Consider the following 21751-nt stretch of genomic DNA (forward strand, 5'->3'; position numbering starts at 1 on the left):
ACATAGTATATACAGTACCTATTTGGATTTTATTTACTAAAGATATGTAGCAGAAGTAATCTTGGCCAACATTTTTGAACACACTTATTTTTTTTAAATATTATTGACTATGTTTTATAGCAGAAAGTAAAAATTATTGTTTTTTTTGTCAACATTTTTGTTTTTTGTTTGTTTATATAATAATAATTAAACAACCCAGTGGTTATACGACCAAAAGAAAACTCTATTTGCATGAAAATAAAAATTGTATAACTTTTATTTGCGTACAGTGTTGCATGACTGCGCAATTGCCAGTTAGAATAGCACAGTGCCAAAATGCAAAAAATGGCCTGGTCATGAAGAGGGTAAAATCTTTCAGAGCTTAAGTGGTTAACACAGGAGTTTTGTTTTTTTGTTGTTTTTTTTTGTCACCACTGTAACCTTGTTTTATTACCCGTTGATCCTGCCAATAGATCCATTATTTGCCTAATTCTTGTAAGAGGCCAAGCTTTCAAGAAAAAAAAAACAGGTGGTTTAGGGGTTGGGACAAACAGTCTACCAATGATGGTGGTACTTAGAACAGTTTGCTTTTATTCATGGTTTAAAGTTTTTCCGAAAGAACAAAACCTGTTTCTGTAACTACCTAAAATACGGTAACTGGAGCTGAGCTTTCATTTGTAAGTGTCCTACTTAAAGTATTTAAAAAAAAAAACTTTATAACTTTTAAAAAATAAAGCTTTTACTTAAAATTCATTTAAAAACTGATTATGATTGGCAAATTTGAGGAAGTAAAGGTTTCTTTATCACTTTCCATTCACTGCTAGTTTGGCAATTTTGCAGTAAACGCTACCCATTCCACCAAAGGGTATACCACCACTGCCCATGTAGGACACATACAAGGGGACATTTCCTCCATACGAACTCTAGAGTGCAATATATATTTTTAATCTTTGCTGAAGAACCTTAAAATACTACGCCAAGCCAGTGCAAATGATATACCATATATATAAGCTATAAAAACTTGAGTTATATCTAGGATATCCCAGTTGTAATTTTGAGTGCCGGAAATCTTATACGGTTGTATACCTCTTTTTTTTCTCTCCAACAAGGAAAACAGTAGGAACACAGTTATGACATCTAAAATGTGCTGTTTAGGCTAGTAGTAGTGAGTAGTGGCGCTGCCTCAGCTATGTATTGTATAGTAATTAAAGTGCAGTTTAATGTGCAAAATATGCTGTGTGCAAACAATGCAATGTGCAAAAGCATGATAACCTGGTAAAATGAGTACTTTACTGATACACAATAAATACCACAATGCATGTGACAATGTGCAAACCATACAATGTGCAAACAATATGATGTTCAAACGAAGTGCAAAAATCCAATGCTAGTAAACCTAAGTCAGGTGACTCGTTTGCTACTACACATCAGATATCATGCCCAAATAAATATATTGGTGAGGGAAAAAGAATATATATATGAATGTTCAATATTTGTGTGCTCAGTATTAGATCCTATTACCATAGTTCATTACACATAAAAAATTATATATACATTTTTATTAGGTGAAAAAACTCCCCTTGATATGGGAGTTCTGAAAAAAGTGTCCATGCTGTAAACAAAATTGATGCAATGGTGCCAACTGATTATAAAGTCTTCAAAATGCCATGCAGTTCCTCAAGTGCTATAGTGCAGTAGTGGTGGGATTCTCTTAGGCCGTTCAAAAGACCCCGTAGGTTCACTCGTGACCCCTCTTGGGGATGCACTCACCAGATCCTGGACCCAGTATAGGGGAAATCAGCCTTTAAGGTAAGTTTTCCTGTCTCCAAGGGATATTAGTATGCCTCTATGGGATCTTCCAGAAACCCCCGCTCTGTGACTCCACTCTCCTTATCCTTCCTTGGGGTGGTACTGTCCCCTCATGGATGAAGGTGAAAAGAAGCCTCCATAGTGTAGAATTATTAAAACATACTTTATTAAACGATGTAGTCACTTACATAGAAGTGAAAACAGTTCCTCCTCTCTGCATAGGATGTCCGGGTTCCCTGATGCGTTCCACGGACGAAACCGGAAGTGACGCTATGGCGCTGACTCCGCCCTACGCGTTTCGGCACTCTGACATCACTTTACTTACTATACATAGCAGAGGCAGCGCCAGTTTACACTAGCCTAAACAGCACATTTTAAATTACTAGAACCCCACCCAATGGGTGGAGGTCCATTGTGAGGGCAGCAGCCATAAGCACCAACTCCATAAACACATTTGTATTTATATATATATATCTTTATCCTTATCTACATATTTACACCTGAAAAGGCAGCGCCAACACTCACTTGCACATCCAGCACCTAATATTACACAGTTATGACATCACTCTTAATCTAGTGGAGTTAGCAATCAGATGCACAACAGCTTTAGATGATCTCACACTACATATATACAGCTAAGAGGCTCTAGGCACAACTACTAATTTCCAGGAGGAATTCAAGAAACAAATAGCTTTTCAGGGCACTGCTTAAACACAAATAACATTTCCAATAGTTCCCATTAAAGACACATTTCAAGATCAATACCATAAAACATGTGGGGTATATGCAAGATTATTTCCATATATGAGGTTTAAATTCTGTGTAATAGCTCTTGGCAGATGAAAGTGGCTGTATATTTCCAGCAGTCTAAAATCCTTCTTGTATAGGACGCCCACATCGAACACTCTGCCATTACAGCATTATAAACCAGCAGAGGAAATACTGATTTATGGCACACTACTATCAATTGGTGGCAAAGATTTTTCATCCCTACCTGTGCGAGAAATTCTAGGCTTAGAGCACGGTAATGAGTTGCAAACTTGGAAAAGAATATAAAGTTTAATGGGCCAGAACAAGATGGAAAGAAATGTTCATTGACAATAACATATCTTTTCTAATTAACAGATTGCTACATGGAATGAAGATGACAAATTGATCCCATTAGCCACTGATGCCCAAGCAGGAAATGAATCCATAGGGGTGCAGAATAGGACGTACATCGTTACCACCATATTGGTATGTATAATGGTTTAGCATTTAGAACGGTTTTTACTGATCTGTGTGTTTTACTAGCATAGACTGAGATTTTCTGGAGTCTACTTGCTTGTCTACAAATTACAATCAATACATTTTAATTATTTTTAATAATTATTGTAAGTTGTATCAAATAGTGGTTTCTTATCCTCAGTTAGGGAGAAAATCTTTGCGGTGTATATCTTTTTTAGGGAATGTGTGGTGCTTTGAATGCTTTGGTGGTATATATTTTCTTTATTTAAAATGGTGAGGACTAAAATATAATATTAGTTAGGTAATATAAAGTTTTGCATGTGACTATTATGTACTCTTTTATCCAACCAGCAGGTTTCTTCTAAGGCTGGCCATACATTATACATTGTATAATGTTCCTTTAAATGTGTTTAAAAAACCATATAGGCATGAGGTCATAGCTAAACAACACTTGTAATTTGTATCTAATCTGGCAGGCCCTTGCACTACATACATGAAGGTAATTCAAAAGGAAACTGTACATAAATTGTATAAGAAAATTGTTAACAAAGCTCACTAGCTCTAGCTGAAAGTTTCATACACAAGTACCTAACTCTTTTTTTCTGACACCTTTCCCTGATATCATCTCTTGACTCGTCCTTCTGACACCTTCCCCTGACTTGATCTCTTTCCATAAGGCTTTTTCCAAGTTTCAGTCAGAGATGAAAGGGACTGAAAGGAAACATCCTCCTTTGTGCTGTTTCCTTAGGTTTGGGCAGGATTGGTTTTCTATCATCGGAGCTTGTAGATACACAGCTTCTGGTGCCCAAAGCAAGAGCACTTTTCTGGAATGATGCCATTTAGAATAAAGCCTGACTTACAGTATTGTAACAATATGTATGTGAGTATAAGCAAACACTATACAAGGAAGAGGATAGATAGACAGACAGACATGCACCGATATCGGTATTGGTGCCGTATAAATGCTCCAGATACCGAAACTTTGCGTTATCACAAAATTAATTGGCTTAAATCACACTGCAAAGAATTGCATGTGATTTGAACAGGAATGTGGTGCGATTCCTGTCCGAATCATATGCGATTTCCCCCACTGTATCTGTGTGTGTGTGTAGAAAAGGAAAAGCGCCATCTAGTGGGCTGTTTATTAAAAATGTTAGAACTTACATTAAGTACATACTTAGTCAAATGCACAATCTGCATAGCGTGCCGGTCCCACACATGATGGCAAATTATGGAAGCTGGAGGTGCTCACAGGGCTGGAAGAGATGTATAGATGCCCCGCCCCCAAGCTGACATAATTTCTGTCCTATACCCACGATGTCCCAGAACTTCTCCTTCAGCCCTGTGAGCACCTCCAGGAGCCATGATTTTCTGTCATCAGCAGGACCGGTACACCTATGCAGATTTTTTATTGGACCAGATATGTACTTAATGTAAGTTCTAACATTTTTTACTGCCCACTGGATGGTGCTTTTCCCTTTCTATCCACACACACAGGAGCAGTGGGGGGAAATCACATACGATTCGGACAGGAATCGCACCGCATTCCTCTTTAAATTGCATGCTATTCTTTGCAGTGAAATTTGTGCCAATTTATTTTGTATTGATGCAAGTCGAACCGCAAAGTATCGGTACTCAGTATCGGCAAATACTTGACCGAAAGTATTGGTACTCGTACTCGCTGGTAAAAAACACTATTGGTGCAACCCTAATATATATATATATATATATATATATATATATATATATATATATATATATATACACAGTAAAAAACAGGGCATGGAGATATATACAGTATCTCACAAAAGTGAGTACACCCCTCACATTTTTGTAAATATTTTATCTTTTATATCTTTTCATGTGACAACACTGAAGAAATTACACTTTGCTACAATGTAAAGTAATGAGTGTACAGCTTGTATAACAGTGTAAATTTGCTGTCCCCTCAAAATAACTCCACACACAGCCATTAATGTCTAAACCGCTGGGAAGAAAAGTGAGTACACCCCTAAGTGAAAATGTCCAAATTGGGCCCAAAGTGTCAATATTTTGTGTGGCCACCATTATTAACACTGCCTTAACCCTCTTGTGCATGGAGTTCACCAGAGCATCACAGGTTGCCACTGGAGTCCTCTTCCACTCCTCCATGACGACATCATGGAGCTGGTGGATGTTAGAGACCTTGCGCTACTTCAACTTCCATTTGAGAATGCCCCACAGATGCTTAATAGAGTTTAGACCTGGAGACATGCTTGGCCAGTCCATCACCTTTACCCTCAGCTTCTTTAGCAGGGCAGTGGTTGTCTTGGAGGTGTGTTTGGGGTTGTATCATATTGGAATACTGCCCTGTGGCCCAGTCTCTGAAGGCAGAGGATCATGCTGTGCTTTAGTATGTCACAGTACATGTTGCCATTCATGGTTCCTTCAAAGAACTGTAGCTCCCCAGTGTCAGCAGCACCTATGCAGCCCCAGACCATGACACTCCCACCACCATGCTTGACTGTAGGCAGGACACACTTGTCTTTGTACTCCTCACCTGGTTGCCGCCACACATGTTTGACACCATCTGAACAAAATACGTCTCATCAGACCACAGGATATGGTTCCAGTAATCCATGTCCTTAGTCTGCTTGTCTTCAGCAACCTGTTTGCAGGCTTTCTTGTGCATCATCTTTAGAAGAGGCTTCCTTGTGGGAGGACAGCCATGCAAGCCAGATTGATGCAGTGTGTGGCGTATGGTCTGAACACTGACAGGCTGACCCCCCACCCCTTCAACCTCTGCAGAAATGCTGACAGCACTCATATGTCTATTTAGCAAAGTCAACCTCTGGATAGGACGCTGAGTACGTACACTCAACCTCTTTGGTGGACCATGGCGAAGCCTGTTCTGAGTGGAACGAGTCCTGCTAAACCACTGTATGTTCTTGGCTACCATGCTGCAGTTCATTTTCAGGGTCTTGGCTATCTTCCTATAGCCTAGGCCATCTTTATGTAGAGCAACAATTCTTTTTTTCAGATCCTCAGAGAGTTCTTTGCCATGAGGTGCCACGTTTAACTTCCAGTGACCAGTATGAGAGAGTGAGAGCGATAACACCAAATTGAACACACCTGTTCCCCATTATCACCTGAGACCTTGTAACACTAAGGAGTCACATGACACTGGGGAGGGAAAATGGCTAATTGGGCCCAATTCGAAAATTTTCACTTAGGGGTGTACTCACTTTTGTTGCCAGCAGTTTAGACATTAATGGCTGTGTGTTGAGTTATTTTGAGGGGACAGCAAATTTACACTGTTATACAAGCTGCACACTCACTAGTTTACATTGTAGCAAAGCGTAATTTCTTCAGTGTTGTCACATGAAACAATGTAATACAATATTTAAAAAATGTGAGGGTTGTACTCACTTTTGTGAGATATTGTATATGTATATCTACACAGTACTGTGCAAAAGTTTTAAGCAGGTGTGGAAAAATGCTGTAAACTAAGAATGCTTTCAGAAATTGAAGTGTTAATAGTTTATTTTTATCAGTTTGGGGGTGACTGCCCTTTGCCTTCAAAACAGCATCAATCCTTCTAGGTACACTTGCAGTTTTTAAAAGAAATTGGCAGGTAGGTTGTTTCAAACATCTTGGAGAACTAACCACAGATCTTCTGTGGATGTAAGCTGCCTCAAATCTTTCCGTCTCTTCATATGATCCCAGACATACTCAATGATGTTGAGATTAAGGCTCTGTGGGAGCCAAACTATCACTTCCAGGACTGCTTGTTCTTCTTTAAACTAAAAATAGTTATATAATGATATTGGCTGCATGTTTGGGGTTGTCCTGCTGGGGGTCAATCACACACCTTCCTGATGATTTGGTAAGATGAATAAGTATCTGCCTGTATTTCTCAGCATTAAAGACATCATTGATCCCGACCAAATCTCCAACTCCATTTATAGAAATGCAGCCCCAAACTTGCAAGGAACCTCCACCATGCTTCACTAAGGCCTGCAGACATTCATTATTGTACCGCTCTCGAGCCCTTCAGCGAACAAACTGCCTCTTGCTACAGTTAAATACTTAAAATTTTGACTCATCAGTCCAGAGCATCTTCTGCCATTTTTCTGCACCTCAAATTTTGACTCATCAGTCCAGAGCACCTGCTGCCATTTTTCTGCACCTCAGTTTCTATGTTTGCATGCTTAGGACATTGAACTAAGGATAAGCAACCCAATCCATGCTTCCGTGTCTGATGCTGGGTCCTGATACTTAAGCCATCTTGGTTGGCTGACCAGAAATGATATAACTTTTGCGCATGTGCACAGGAGTTACTCATAGCTTGCTGAGATTGTTTATGGAGCTAGAATTGCACAACTTGGTGTACCATTAGAAAAAAATTCTAACAGGCAGAGAAGTGTTTATGGCAGAAGAGAAATACAAAGTATCTCTATCTGACCTAAAAAGCTCTTTGCTAGCATTGAAAAAAATGTTCTGCTTTAAAGAAACATTGAAAATAAAATTGAGTGAAAACTATTATAGTCTCACTTTTAAAGGATCAAATGGCAGTACTGATTCGTTCTAGAACAGTTAATTGTGCTGCTTTGATAGACAGGAGAACCGATGGCATTGTTCTGTTGGATTGTAGAATCAATAGTACTGTTCAGATAGAAGAGCCAATGATATATCCCTGTTACGCAGTAAAGTTGTTACTGCTCATGTTACATGTCATCTTTGAGCTTACAGGAAGTGAGAAATCTCTCCAATTTCATAGACAGCATAGTACAAGTAAAAAAAGGGAAAAAATACCGCACTTAGTGTCAACTATCAGTATAGTGTCCAAACTGCAAACACATTAGTAGAGATATTATTCCAAAAAAATATATAAGTATACAAACTGCTGCGCTACAAATCATTATATAACATAGAATTATGGAAAAGTGAAAAAAAAGTGTATAGTCCCAAATGCAAATAAATGAATAGTCCTTAATAAAGAGACAAAAGGCGATATTCTTCTTGCCAAAAATCGCAGGTGAAACACATCAAACTCCCTTCACCACAGAGGCTAAACACAGATATATGGACAAAATGTGCACTTACCATAAAGCCAGGACCCCCTAATTAAAGGCAGGTCTGGCACGCTTTGGGGAATTCCCCTTTAAATCCACATTCCGGTGTGTAACCTTGAAGCAGGGATAGGTAAAGCCTTAAGATAACCTCTGCTGGACATCCAGCACTCCCATACAGATACTGTATAAGTAAAAAAACGCTGGATAGTGTAAAACCTTTTAAAACTGCTAGTTTATTCAATAAAATTACAATCATATAGGTACAATGAGATTGCACATATCTCCGAACAACATCCAGCAGGAAAACAATAAAAAAACAGACATGTAAGCGCTACAGTCCATCCACATGATATTTTAATGGAATATCCATAACAGTCCAAAAGGTCTAATGGGTAAAAAAGTCCAGCTGCACCATGCAGCTTAACTCAGAAGTGAGGAGAAACCTCTTGAACAGATTAGAAAACGACAGGAAAGCGCTCTAATGGCACTTTTCCACTGCAAGTGCCGGCTCGGCTCTGTTTGGTTTTCCACTGCATGGTACCACATGGTACGGTGTTGGAACGGGTCGGTTTGGTACGGTTTGCATTTCCACTAAAGTAAAGTGGGTGGGATAACAACGATTCTCTAACCAATCAGTGGCTAGTAGTGACAAACAGTCAAGGTTGCATGCAAAGGATGCAGTGGTACCGTACCGTACCGAACCATTCCAACACCGTACCATGCGGTACCATGCAGTGGAAAAGCGCAAAAGCGAGCCGAACCGTTCAGTTCCATGCAGTGGAAAAGCGCCATAAGTGCAGACTGCAACTCACAGGAACCAGATGTAATCATGGTACGGTGTTGGAACGGGTCGGTTTGGTACGGTTTGCATTTCCACTAAAGTAAAGTGGGTGGGATAACAACGATTCTCTAACCAATCAGTGGCTAGTAGTGACAAACAGTCAAGGTTGCATGCAAAGGATTGTGGGATATGGTACCAGTACGGCCCTCTTAGAACCACAACCGAGGTGGTACTGTTTAAGCGAGCCGTACCGTTCGGTTCCATGTAGTGGAAAAGCACCGCTGTACCGTACCGTACCGAACCATTCCAACACCGTACCATGCGGTACCATGCAGTGGAAAAGCGCAAAAGCGAGCCGAACCGTTCAGTTCCATGCAGTGGAAAAGCGCCATAAGTGCAGACTGCAACTCACAGGAACCAGATGTAATCAGGCTGTAGTGACAAAATGAAGGACTCCTCCGGGTGGTGCCGTCTCTCCGCAGTATCGATGAAGAGCCGTCAGTCGCAGGAGAGGAAGTGCCGGCTGTCTCCTAATGCTGTCCGGTTCCCCGACGGAGCTGCACTGCGGGAGTAGAATGGAAAACCACGGCAGTGTCATCCGGAAGTGAAGGGGCACACAACGCGTTTCTGAGCATGTGCCAAGTCCAGGTCGGACATGCGCGCTCTTTCCTCAGTTGCAGGGGAATGGTCATACTAACTAGTTTTAAATAGAAGAACATGAGTCGCTGCTTAATGGCCAAAGGGATAAAACACATACAACAAGGAAATATCTATTGGCCAGGCCACACAGTAAAAGAACTTTCAATAAAAGTACAATGAACCATAGATAAAACATACATATATAGAGAAGATGTTCAACTCCACAGATATATGAAAATATGTAAAAGTAAGCATATACATATACAGGTGCAGGTCTCAAACAAAAAAAAAATATATAAAAAATAAAATAAAAAAGAATAATAAAACTTAAAAAATAAATAAAAATTATTTGATATATAATATATATAAAAAGATATATATAAAAAAATTAATATATACAAAATTAACTATTATGATATGGACATGAACAAAATATAATGAGATCCTATGAATTAGTATCAAAATTGGTAACAAACAGATCATGATGATAATGATTTTGACCAAAAAGTATATAATGTATTAAAAAAGGATTACAAGATTCACAATATAGTGTTAATGTCCAATTCTTCATTTAACCCTCGAGATGCAAGGGTATCCAGGGTATATATCCAGAACGTCTCACGCATGCATAATTTTGAGAAACGTTCTGCCTCTGATAATTCACTCGAAATAGATTCAATCACCCAAATTTTTAGACCCGTGGTGGACTTGTTATGGGCTTCTAGAAAGTGTTGCGGTACTGTATGTTTATCGTACCCAACCTCAACAAAACGGCGATGTTTGCCGAACCGCTGCCTAACTGGTCTAATGGTGCATCCTACATAAATCAACTTGCAGGAACATGTAAGACAATAGATGACATATTCAGTAAAACAATTATAAAATCCTTCCAACTTATACACTTTATCTTTGCATGTGAAATCTTTTTGGCCTTGTTGGACAAAATTACACATTTTGCAAAGTTTTTTATGGCACGCAAACATCCCTTTTAAGGGGACCATGCATAAAGGATCTTTGAGGGCCTTAATATTTTTCAGTTTACTAGGCGCAATCTTATTTTTCAGGGTAGGGGTCCTCCTATAGGTCACTTTGGGTCTATCTAGAATAACTGAATTCAGATGGGGATCTTGTTTCAGAATATCCCAATGTTTATACAAAATCTTCTCTATTTTTCTGTACTGGCAATGGAACCTCGTAACAAAATGAACTGGGGGATTATCATTAATAGCTCGAGATGTAGTGGGTTTTCCAGGAAGGTAGACCTGATGAGCCTGATCTACCAGATCCTCGGGGTAACCTTTCTCCAAGAATTTAAGTTTTAGATATTCACTTTGAGCTATGTAATCTGAGTCCCTAGTACAATTCTATCTCAGTCGAAAGGACAATTTCGTCAACTGAGACAGAATCCCCATTTGATTTCAGTTATTCTAGATAGACCCAAGGTGACCTATAGGAGGACCCCTACCCTGAAAAATATGATTGCGCCTAGTAAGCTGAAAAATCTTAAGGCCCCCAAAAATCCTTTATGCATGGTCCCCTTAAAAGGGATGTTTGCGTGCCATAAAAAACTTTGCAAAATGTGTAATTTTGTCCAACATGGCCAAAACGATTTCACATGTTAATATAAAGTGTATACGTTGGAAGGATTTTATAATTGTTCTACTGAATATGTCATCTATTGTCTTAATACATCATACGCTCTGACTAAACGCGCGTCAGGTGGAACGCACGCCGCTTACCCGGAAGTCAGCTGGAACGCAGCTCGGTAGCTACCGCTCTCCACGCTACAGACTTCACAATAGCGGGTGCGGTTTTTACTTATTTTAGCACTAGGTGTATTGTTTGACCATTGACTCAAATAAAAGCCTTTTTTAACGGTACTACACCACCTGGAGCTGTTTATTTTTTCCCTAACCGGACTTGAAGGACACTGTCTATCTAGGAGGGGATTCCGGTCGGTGGAGGATAAGCCCAGCAGTTACCGTATCTGAGGCCAGGAGGGCCATCAAGCTCTATTGGTCTTTATGCCGTAAGGTAATTTAGACCCATAATTTCCGGTAAGCTTATATCTTTACTTACCCTAAAGTCACCTCATTTGACTGGCTATTGGACCATTGGAGGATCCAGCACTGAGCACCTGCACTTTTCTTTGCACTGAAGTGTAATCAGCTATCACCTAGTCACTTATGAACTGTTATTGGACTTTATTTGACACTATATGACACTTATTTAATTTGATCTTACATTATTTATTGGGTACTATTTATGAATTTTATTGTTTTTATGGTAATATACATTTAAATTTTGGGACATTTTAGCATATTATGAATATTTATAATATTTATTGTTTTTAAGCAGATACATCATAATTATCCCTAGTTCCTTTTCTTGGGATTTATTTACTCATTCAATCCTACCTACACCATAGCAGCTGCTGTTCCCCTTTAGATTTTAACTATTTATACCCCCATCTTTTTAGGCTTTCCACAGGCGCGAAGAATATACTTTATTGAGTATATATAATATTTATTGTCTTACATGTCCCTGCAAGTTGCTTTATGTAGGACGCACCATTAGACCAGTTAGGCAGCGGTTCGGCAAACATCGGCGTTTTGTTGAAGTTGGGTGCGATAAACATAGCGTACCGCGACACTTTCTAGAAGCCCATAACAAGTCCACCACAGGTCTAAAAATTTGGGTGATTGAATCTATTTCGAGTGAATTGTCAGAGGCAGAACGTTTCTCAAAATTATGCATGCGTGAGACGTTCTGGATATATACCCTGGATACCCTTGCACCTCGAGGGTTAAATGAAGAATTGAACGTTAACACCATATTGTGAATCTTGTAATCCTCTTTTAATACCTTTTATACTTTTTGGTCAAAATCATTATCATGATCTGTTTGTTACCATTCTTGATACTACTTCATGGTATCTCATGGTATCTCATTATATTTTGTTCATGTCCATATCATAATAATTAATTTTGTATATATAAATGTTTTATATATATCTTTTTATATCTAGTATATATCACATTTTGTTTTTTGTTTTTTATTTTAAGTTTTATTATTCTTTTTTATTTTATTTTTTATATATTTTATTTTTTGTTTATGACCTGCACCTTTATACATTATGTATATGCTTACTTTTACATATTTTCATATACCTGTGGAGTTGAACATCTTCTCTGTATTTGTATGTTTTATCTATGGTTTATTGTATTTTTATTGAAAGTTATTTTATTGTGTGGTCTGGCCAATAGATATCTCCTTGTTGTATGTGTTTTTTCCCTTTGGTCATTAAGCAGCGACTCATGTTCTTCTATTTAAAACCGGTTAGTATGACCATTCCCCTGCACCTGAGGAAAGAGCGCGCATGTCCGACCTGGACTTGGCGCATGCTCAGAAATGCATCGTGCACCCCTTCACTTCCGGATGACACTGCCGTGGTTTTCCATTCTACTCCCGCTGTGCAGCTCCGTCGGGGACCCGGACAGCCTTAGGAGACAGACGGCACTTCCTCTTCCTTGGACTGACAGCTCTTCATCAATACTGGATTACATGTGGAGAGATGGCACCACCCGGAGGGTCCTTCATTTTGTCACTACAGCCTGATTACATCTGGTTCCTGTGAGTTGCTGCATTTTATTTGACACATGTTTAATAAAGCAGTCTGCACTTAGAGCGATTTCCCGTATTTTTCTAAGCAGGAAAACAATGGCATCCATCGTCACTTCCGGTAAGATTCGAAGACATGAACATACCACTCCAACTTACGCGTTTCATCACAACAAGACTTTTTTTGGGGCCTATATGTTGTGACGAAATGCGTAGCAAAGCGCACCATGTTCACACCATTGCGTCTTACCAGAAGTGGCAGCGGACACCATTGTTTTACTGCTGGCTGTTGTTCGGAGATATGCAAACTCTTATTGTACCTATGTGAGTGTAATTGTATTGAATAAAATAGCAGTTTTAAAAGGTTTTACACCATCCAGCGTTTTTTACTTACATATATCTGTATGGGAGTTCTGGATGTCCAGCGGAGATTATCTTAAGGCTGTACCTATCCCTGCTTCAAGGTTGCACACTGAAATGTGGATTTAAAGGGGAATTCCCCAAGGCGTGCCAGACTTGCCTTTAATTAGGGGGTCCTGGATTTATGGTAGGTGCACATCTTGTCCACATGTCAGTCGGCCTCTGTGGTGAAGGCAGTTTGATGTGTTTCATGTGGCAAGAAGAATATCACATCTTGTCTCTTTATTAAATAGGAAGTAAACTTCCTCTGCAAACATTTACCTATAGGTAAGCCTATAATAAGGCTTACCTATAGGTAGTGTAAATATCTCCTAAATGTATACTGTTTAGAAAATATTTACATGAAATGCAGCCAGTGACATCACTGGCTCATGTGCTCTGAAGGAACGGCCATGGGTGCCGTTTCTTCCGACCCCGTGCCACAAACTGCAGCTCCCGCGTGCATGCGCGGGAGTGATGTCATCGCGCCTCCGGCCAATCACATCGCCAGAGCCCACGAACCTGGATGTAGCTCTGGGGAAAATGTCTGCGGTGACACCGATGTGTGGGCACCGCTGCAGGGGCTTTGTTTTAAGGTAAGTATTACATAATGAGCTAGTATGCGATCTATGCTGGCTCATTATGACTTTGTCTTACAGGGTTTTTTTTTTTTTTTTTTTTTGGGGGGGGGGGGGGGGGTTTACAAATTCTTTAAGGACTATTGATTTATTTGCACTTGGGACTATACACTTTTTTTTTTTCACTTTTTCATAATTGAATGTTATATAATGATTTGTAAAGCAGCATTTTGTATACTTATAGTATAGTTTATGATGATCTTCTGCACTTATATTTGTATAGGCTGATGGCATTTTCCATGAATATATATATATGTTACAATTACCTACAGAAATCAATAATGCTAAACTCAAGGCAAATATAAAAGACAAAATTATTGCAGCTCAGTATTTATTACTACATCATCAAATGTCATTTTTAAATACAAGCAGTGCAAGTACCTGAATTCTACCTGGTATCAGCCACTAGCAATCCCTATACAGCAGGGCTGGAGTGTGAGAGGAAAAAGCAGTGCAAGGAGTCAATCAGTTTATGTCCTAACAAGAAGCCAGTGTGCTAACAGGAAAAGAAAGCAAAGTAACAGGGAGCTCATCATTATGCTGCTTCTCCTTTCACTCACCTGTCTTGGACTAGAGAAGGTGCAGGAAGACCTCGGCTCAGAGCAAGTTGGTTGAATGATGCTAGCCATCAGACTAAGGCCATTAATGTGTTACTAAACTCACAACAGTAAAATCAATCAGTATATGCAGTAAAGCATGCTTGTTATACTCACTGTGGAACCTAAGGGTTTAATCCTTCGCATTGTGTAAAAAGGCTGTTTGATCCTGTCTTCTCTGATCATTCCCTTCTTCTACAGTCCCCAATCCATCTTCTGATAAGACAGAGCCCTTGGAGTCATTCTGCACATGCTCAGTTTGGTGTGTATTGCTAGGGAGTTTTTTTTTTTCCTTTTGAAGGGAGCACGTGATCAGCACAGGGCCAATCAGCACTGTCCAGACAGAGGGTCAGGAGTCATGCAGCCTCAGTCAAAGTAGAATGAAAACTCCTCCTACAAGCTTTAACCAGACACTGATAAAAGTCACAAGACTGCTATATACTGCTGATGAGATGTCCTTTTTTTTTGTTGCCCTTGTCCCTGTTGGGAGAGTCCCTCTCTAATTGTCCTGATCACCAATGTTGCCAGGAATGAAAGTTATGCTGGATCCAAAATTCTGAGTTTCCACCAGACATAGAGGGTAAATTTCCTTAATGAGACGCAGATGGCCGGATAAAAACCTGACAGCAGTTTTAATTTTCCTCTACTCTATCTTTAGATATACTTTGAAATGTACCTAAGGGCAAAACTTTTTTTTTTAGTTTTGGATAGAGTGAAGATGGCTTAGAACTCCTGCTAGGTTTTTATTGATTTCTTTTTGTCCTGTTTACTGCTGTCATTGAAAGTAAAAGAAAATCCCAAATTTTGGGTTGACATCAGCACACTAATAGAAGGGAAATCATCCAATGGGCGCACTAGTTCAGGTAACACACCAGGTTCCTTCACTTTAGAGAGATTTCCTCTCACTTCCTGTTTTAGCAATGAGAAAGGAAGTGAGGGGAAATCTTCCCAATGGGGCACAGATGGCAAAAAAAACAAGGTTATAACTCTCCCTTACTCTATCCAAATTGAAAAAAAAAAAAAAAAACATGTTTGACCTATAAATATGGGTCATATGGGCAAAAGCAGCCAGCTTTCAGATGAATTGAAATTGCATTTGTGGTCAGTTTGAGATGCTTTTAAGATCAATCACAATTCACTCACAGGCAGACTTGACCTGCATGTGATTAGCACAGGGCCAATCAGCACTGTCCAGACAGAGGATCAGGGGTCCTGCAGTCTCATAGGACAGTCAGAGGAGAATGAAAACTCCTCTTACAAGCTTTAACCAGTGCTCAGCCGGACAGAGATAGAAGTGACAAGATTGCTATATACTACTGATGAGAAAGGGTATTTAGCAGTTTATATTTACTGAAATATTTGCATTTCCATGTTCTGTGTACTGTGGGAGACCAGATATAGTGAATGCAGGGTCCTGGGTTTCGTAACACTTTAAATATGTTCTCCACAATCTCCCCATCTGCAGAGGTGTTATTTTTTAGAGACCGCAGTTTAAAGCAACCTCTATATTCAGTAAAAACGTTTAATGGTGTAGAATCCGTAATCCTTATTAGCGAGGACTATTGACACCAGAAGAGCTTTTGAGATGACAAGTACCCTGGCTTTGCATTGCTGTACGCACTTTATGTACTGCACAGAGGGAGGACTTCCCACCTTCTAATAGTGCTGTTATTTGTGAAAACAAGAGTTTCCCAGGAAACAGTTCTTTACTTTACTTGTTTGGCAATCCTGTCCTGCCAATCATACGCCCACAAGGGAAAGATGTATGAAAACTGTACTTAAAAGAATCCTGTCTGAACAACCCCATGGCTTCCACTTAAAAACTATACTGTTCTTATACTAATGTAGTTAATTTTAAAAGGAGACTGATTTTGTGAGTCAGCTCCTTCCCTTTTGAAAAAATATATACATCGGTATCCATCGCAATTCTGTCTGCAGAAGATATAAAAGAAATATGAGATAGAGACTTTTTATAAAGTACATGCTTTGCATATTAAACACCTTCTAATGTACCCTATATCATGCCTGTTTAGATTTTGCCCAAAATGCTACTATCTATGGTGAGACTGACTTACTAAAGTAAATGAACACAGCAGGTCCACACGGGTGCATGTGTGGACCCATGTGGACACAGTGAACGTGATCCCTGAAACTACAGTATATAGATGATCTTTTTTTTTTTTTTTTTTTTTTTTTTTTTATATTACAGGGTACGTTATATCATCCTTTTTCAAACAGGGTGCCTTGAGGTTTCTTTCAGGATGCTTTATCAAAAATTGTATACAAGCCAGCAGGTGGATCAAACCTGCCTTATAGTTACACAAAGCCACAGATCTTCATTATACACCATTACAACTTTCTAGACACTGGCATCCTAACAACCAATGATGTCATCAGTTAGTAAGGAGTATGGCTGTCACATCCACAGCATTCTTGTTTGACCTTAAAGCTACATCACCCCGAAGGCTGATCTCATCTATATAGGTGATCTTACACTCATCTTCAGGTTATACCTACTTCTACTTCCAAAAACGAAATGGCACCGGTCCAGGTGGGTATGATAAATTGGGCCTCTTGTGCAGGTGCCTGCCCTGGCTCACCACCATAAAACACTGGAGAAATGAAACAAATGGCTGCACACCACCGCAGGGCCAAATGCCAGATTTATTTCAGTGTCATAATGGCAGCACCAGGATAAGCAATGTCGTTCACATATTTCACACAAAAAAGTGCTTATTCATAACAAAGATCGGTCAAGAGCTTCACTAATTAAAGTGGTTGTAATGAAAAATATATATATTTTTTTAAAAATAACAAACATGTCTATGCTTACCTGCTTTATGCAATAGAATTGCAAAGAGTGGCCCCAATCCTCTTCTTCTCAGGTCCCCTGCTGGCGCTCCTGGCTCCTCCTCTCTTGCTGGTGCCCCCAATAGAAAACCGATTCCCATGGGGAATTGTTCCCTTGCCCTGCTGCTGCATCTTTTGTCATAGACAGCGGGGCTCAGCCCTGCCCCCAGCTCTCTCGTGACTGGAATTGATTGACAGGGGCGGGAGCCAATGGCTCCCGCTGCTATTGATCTGCCCAGGGAGGAGGGATAAAGCCAGGCGAGCCATAGCTCTCATGCACAGCATTAGATTGCGATGGGGTTCAGGTAAGTATAAGGGGGGTGAGTCTATGATACAGAAGGTTTTTACCTTAAAGCAAAAAATGCATTAAAGTGTTACTAAACCCAGGGCCCTGCATTTACTATATCTGGTCTCCCACAGTACACATCACATGGAAATGCAATAGTTTTAGTAAATATAAACTGCTAAATACCTTTTCTCATGAGCAGTATATAGCAGTCTTGTGATTTGTATCAGTGTCTGGTTAAAGTTTGTAGGAGGAGTTTTCATACTGCTCTCACTGTCCTATGAGGCTGCAGGCCCCCCGACCCTCTGCCTGGACAGTGCTAACAGGCCCTGTGCATGAACTCTTTCAAAAAAAAAAAAAAATCTCTCTTTCAATACGAACTGAGCATGTGCAGCCTGTCCCCTGGCTTCTATACTATCCAGAGATGAATTGAGACACTGGAAGGAGGTGAGTATCAGAGGAGACAGGATCAAACAGCCTTTTTACACAATGCAGAGGATTAACCCCTTAGCTTCCACAGTGAGTATAACAAGCATGCTTTACTGCATATACAGACTGTTTTTACTGTTGTGGGTTTAGTAACACTTTAAGGTAAAAAACCTTAAGGCTTTAGAACCACTTTAAATATACAGACAGACCACCTGATATGTGCATTAATTAAAGCTGTTAACCCATTCCTAAACAAACCCTAGAAAGAGAGAATTAAAAACAACAGAAAGATAATAAAAAGAGAAAAGTGAAATATAACACCAAAAAAATCCCAAAAACAACATATAATGAACAAAAATAAAAAAAAAATCATTATGAAGACAAAACACTCAAAAATCAATAATAAAATACCAAAATAAACACTTATTAAACCCAAATAAATGCAAAATAACAGTGTCCTCCATGCAGGAGGGAGGATGGATCCGATGTATTATATTATGTACTATAGAATTGAAAAGAACCATTCTACAAATGTAGCCCGTCACTTTAACACTTGTCATGCGGGTGATTTGTCAACAGTGCTGGTTCAAGTTATTGAAAGGGTCCCTACCCCTGCCAGGGGTGGTGATGCCTTTCTTCCCTTTTACAGGAGGGTAGGTTTACTGGATTTTCCATCTTCAAACTCGTATACTGGATGGACCTAACTTTAAGAGGGATATTACCCACTTCTATGAATGATTCATAGGATCCAGCCTACCTAATGCAACATTTCTGATCCCCGGTACACAGTTAACTCTTCCACACCCAAAGGATTGGTCTGTCCTAACCCCACATCTAGTTATTGAATACTATATTAAAGAGGAACTTCACCCGGGTAAAAGTTGACAAGGTAGTTTTCAGAGTTGTCAGAGAGGCAATGTGACAAGGTACGGAAGAGGGTTTGAGGTTCTCTGACTGGAGGAAAGAAGGTGACGTGGTAAGGGGGGGGGGGGATTTAAGGTGGCAAGAAGTAGCTGTGACTAGAAGAGGGGAAGAATTGTTATGAAAGGATGTTGGAGGGAGGTATGGAGACCTCACTAATGTTGCTGTTCGCTTCCAGCAGAGGCATATTCTGCTCACCAGACTCCTGACACTAAGAGCAACTTTTCTAGATCATACATTGTTGATCCCACTTTTCACAGAAGGTGCCAACAAAGCCACAACCCTCTTTTTGCAGTATTCAGTCAGCCTGAACCAGCGGCAGAGCCTGACAGGTCCCACCTGCTGTGATATCATTCTCAGCACTATGGCTGAAATGCGGTATAGGGGCTCAGTATATATGAAGCTGTTTAGTTTCTAGAGCTGGTGACACTGTGCTGCCAACTGCCGGAACTGAGGTGTACTGACACAATTGCAGAGCTGTCAGTATACCTCAGTCAGATAGCTTGCTAGCAGTGGACTCCAGCAACTAAATTCCTCTTTCCACAATTCAGCAGCACAGTGCAGGAATTGATATCACACCAGGTAGCCTGCTGCAGGATGGCAGTGGGCTCTGTTGCTTGTCCTTGCTGACCAGCACCATTAACATTGCAGGAGAAGGTGGAGGATTTGCTACTATTCTGTGTGAGAAGTGGGATCGGCAGCATTGGATTGGGGGTTGGGAGCACCAGATGCCAGGGGGTGCCAGACTCACCTTGTGCTGCTGGTAAAACACAGAAATATAATGAGAACTTGGCCCCTTCAGGTCCCACCCCTTGTCCTGGCCTAGTGTGGTTGTTTGTTGTGCCAGAAGAAAATGGTGCTTTTCCGTTTTTGGTCCATTTTGGTACATTTGCAGCCCATTTAAATGAATAGGCTACCCTAATGCAACACAAGTTACCGTACAACATAATGTGACTGCAATAGACTGCCTACATGTAAACACACCCTAAGTCCTCTGCTGATCTAGAAGAAAGTAAAAACACTTAAAAAGCTTGTTTTCATTTTCTGGGAAAGGGGAAAAGGCCCTTCTAATTCCCAAAGGCAATAAAAGTGATTGTAAAGCTTTGATTTTTTTGTTAAAATAATAAACATGTGATACCCACCTGCTCTGTGCAATGGTTTTGCACAGAGCAGCCCTGTACCTCCACTTTGGGTGTCCCCCACCAGCGCTCTTTGCTCCTCCTGCTATCTGAGCTGCTTTATAGCAAACCCCTTGCTGTGTCTATTGGAAGACACATTGTGGCTCAGCCCAACAGTTACCCCCCACACCCCTGCAGCGACTTCCTCAGAGGGTTTGATTGACAACAGCAAGAGCCAATGGCTGTGTTAAAAGGAGACATATAGGAGTCATAGATCTTCATATGAGTCATTCTATGCATTAGGATTTTGAAATTCATGTAGGATTTACGTTTTCATTACATTATTCACCCTAAGCCTTTCTTTGTGTGTTGTCTGAATGTTAGCCATATGTGAATATCGAGAGCCAGGTGATGAGGTGCATCAATAAGGAAGAATTGATCTGTTCAAGAAGTGCCCAAAAAGACAGGCAGATGGCAAAGGACTAGTCACCAGTATTGCCTGTGGTCTCCCTGCAGCGGATTTGTTTCCATTACTGACATTCCATACCTTGTTCAACACTGGGTTGAATTAACAGAGTGGTGCAAGCTCAATGCTTGTACCACTTTTCTAAACCTACAAATTAGGCAGGTGTTGCTCCCTAATTAACACAGACACCTTTCAGTTCATTCAAATGAATTTTTATGTTCTAGCCAGTGAGGGTTGCTGCGCACACATGCCCAAAGAAGATAGATAATAGTGGGTAATACTGATGTCACTAGATTATTTATATAATCTGACAAAGAAATAATGATTTCATAATACGCATAGGATCACTTCCTACAAAAAAAGAAGAAACTGAAAAAGCCAATGATTTGCTATACCATAGAAAAGTCATAAATAAAATATTTTATGAAACAAGTTCTAAGAACAGTTTTGTCCTATGATACATTCATAAATCAGATTTAGAAATCTATACATGTGAATTTTCTGCAGACAGCCAGGAGCAAAGCTTCAGCGTTAGTAACTGCAGAGGTGTGATAAGATCACAGCCAAGGCTGTGTTTGGACATCATGCTGCTCCGATTTGATATCAAGTTCTTCCTTGATATTTTTTTTTTTTTTGTATGAACAAGATTTGACTATGCCTAGGCTTCCAGATCCCCCTCAGTTGCAGACAGCCTTTATTTAATTGAGATTGGTTGGTTTCTCAGGAAAAGGAAATTGCTAGGAATTCTAATTTATCCTTTAAAAGGCACGGCTTAGATACAGATTGGCAATCTGATAACTGAGGCAGTTACCAGAAAAGTGACTTTACCGACTCCTGTGGGTTGCTTTGTCACAGTTAACTCTGTTTTAATAAAACAGCTAAGCTCATGCAAGCCCATTACAAATCCAGCTTTTAAAATCTTTGTATACCACAAACTT

At 39.9% G+C, this 21751-nt stretch overlaps 1 protein-coding gene across 6 annotated transcripts in view; it reads left to right on the top strand.

The window, feature by feature from the left end:
- Positions 1–21751, top strand: part of GRIA1 (glutamate ionotropic receptor AMPA type subunit 1) — a 455708-nt gene that overhangs the window by 319757 nt on the left and 114200 nt on the right. For all 6 annotated transcript variants that reach the window (XM_082253268.1, XM_082253270.1, XM_082253272.1 and 3 more), the window contains exon 9: positions 2914–3024. In XM_082253268.1, the coding sequence (XP_082109394.1) occupies positions 2914–3024 (111 nt within the window). The remainder of the gene's footprint in view (positions 1–2913; positions 3025–21751) is intronic.

This window comes from Pelophylax lessonae (genome assembly GCF_965119305.1).
Source record: "Pelophylax lessonae genome assembly, chromosome: 4".
Taxonomy (NCBI): domain Eukaryota; kingdom Metazoa; phylum Chordata; class Amphibia; order Anura; family Ranidae; genus Pelophylax; species Pelophylax lessonae.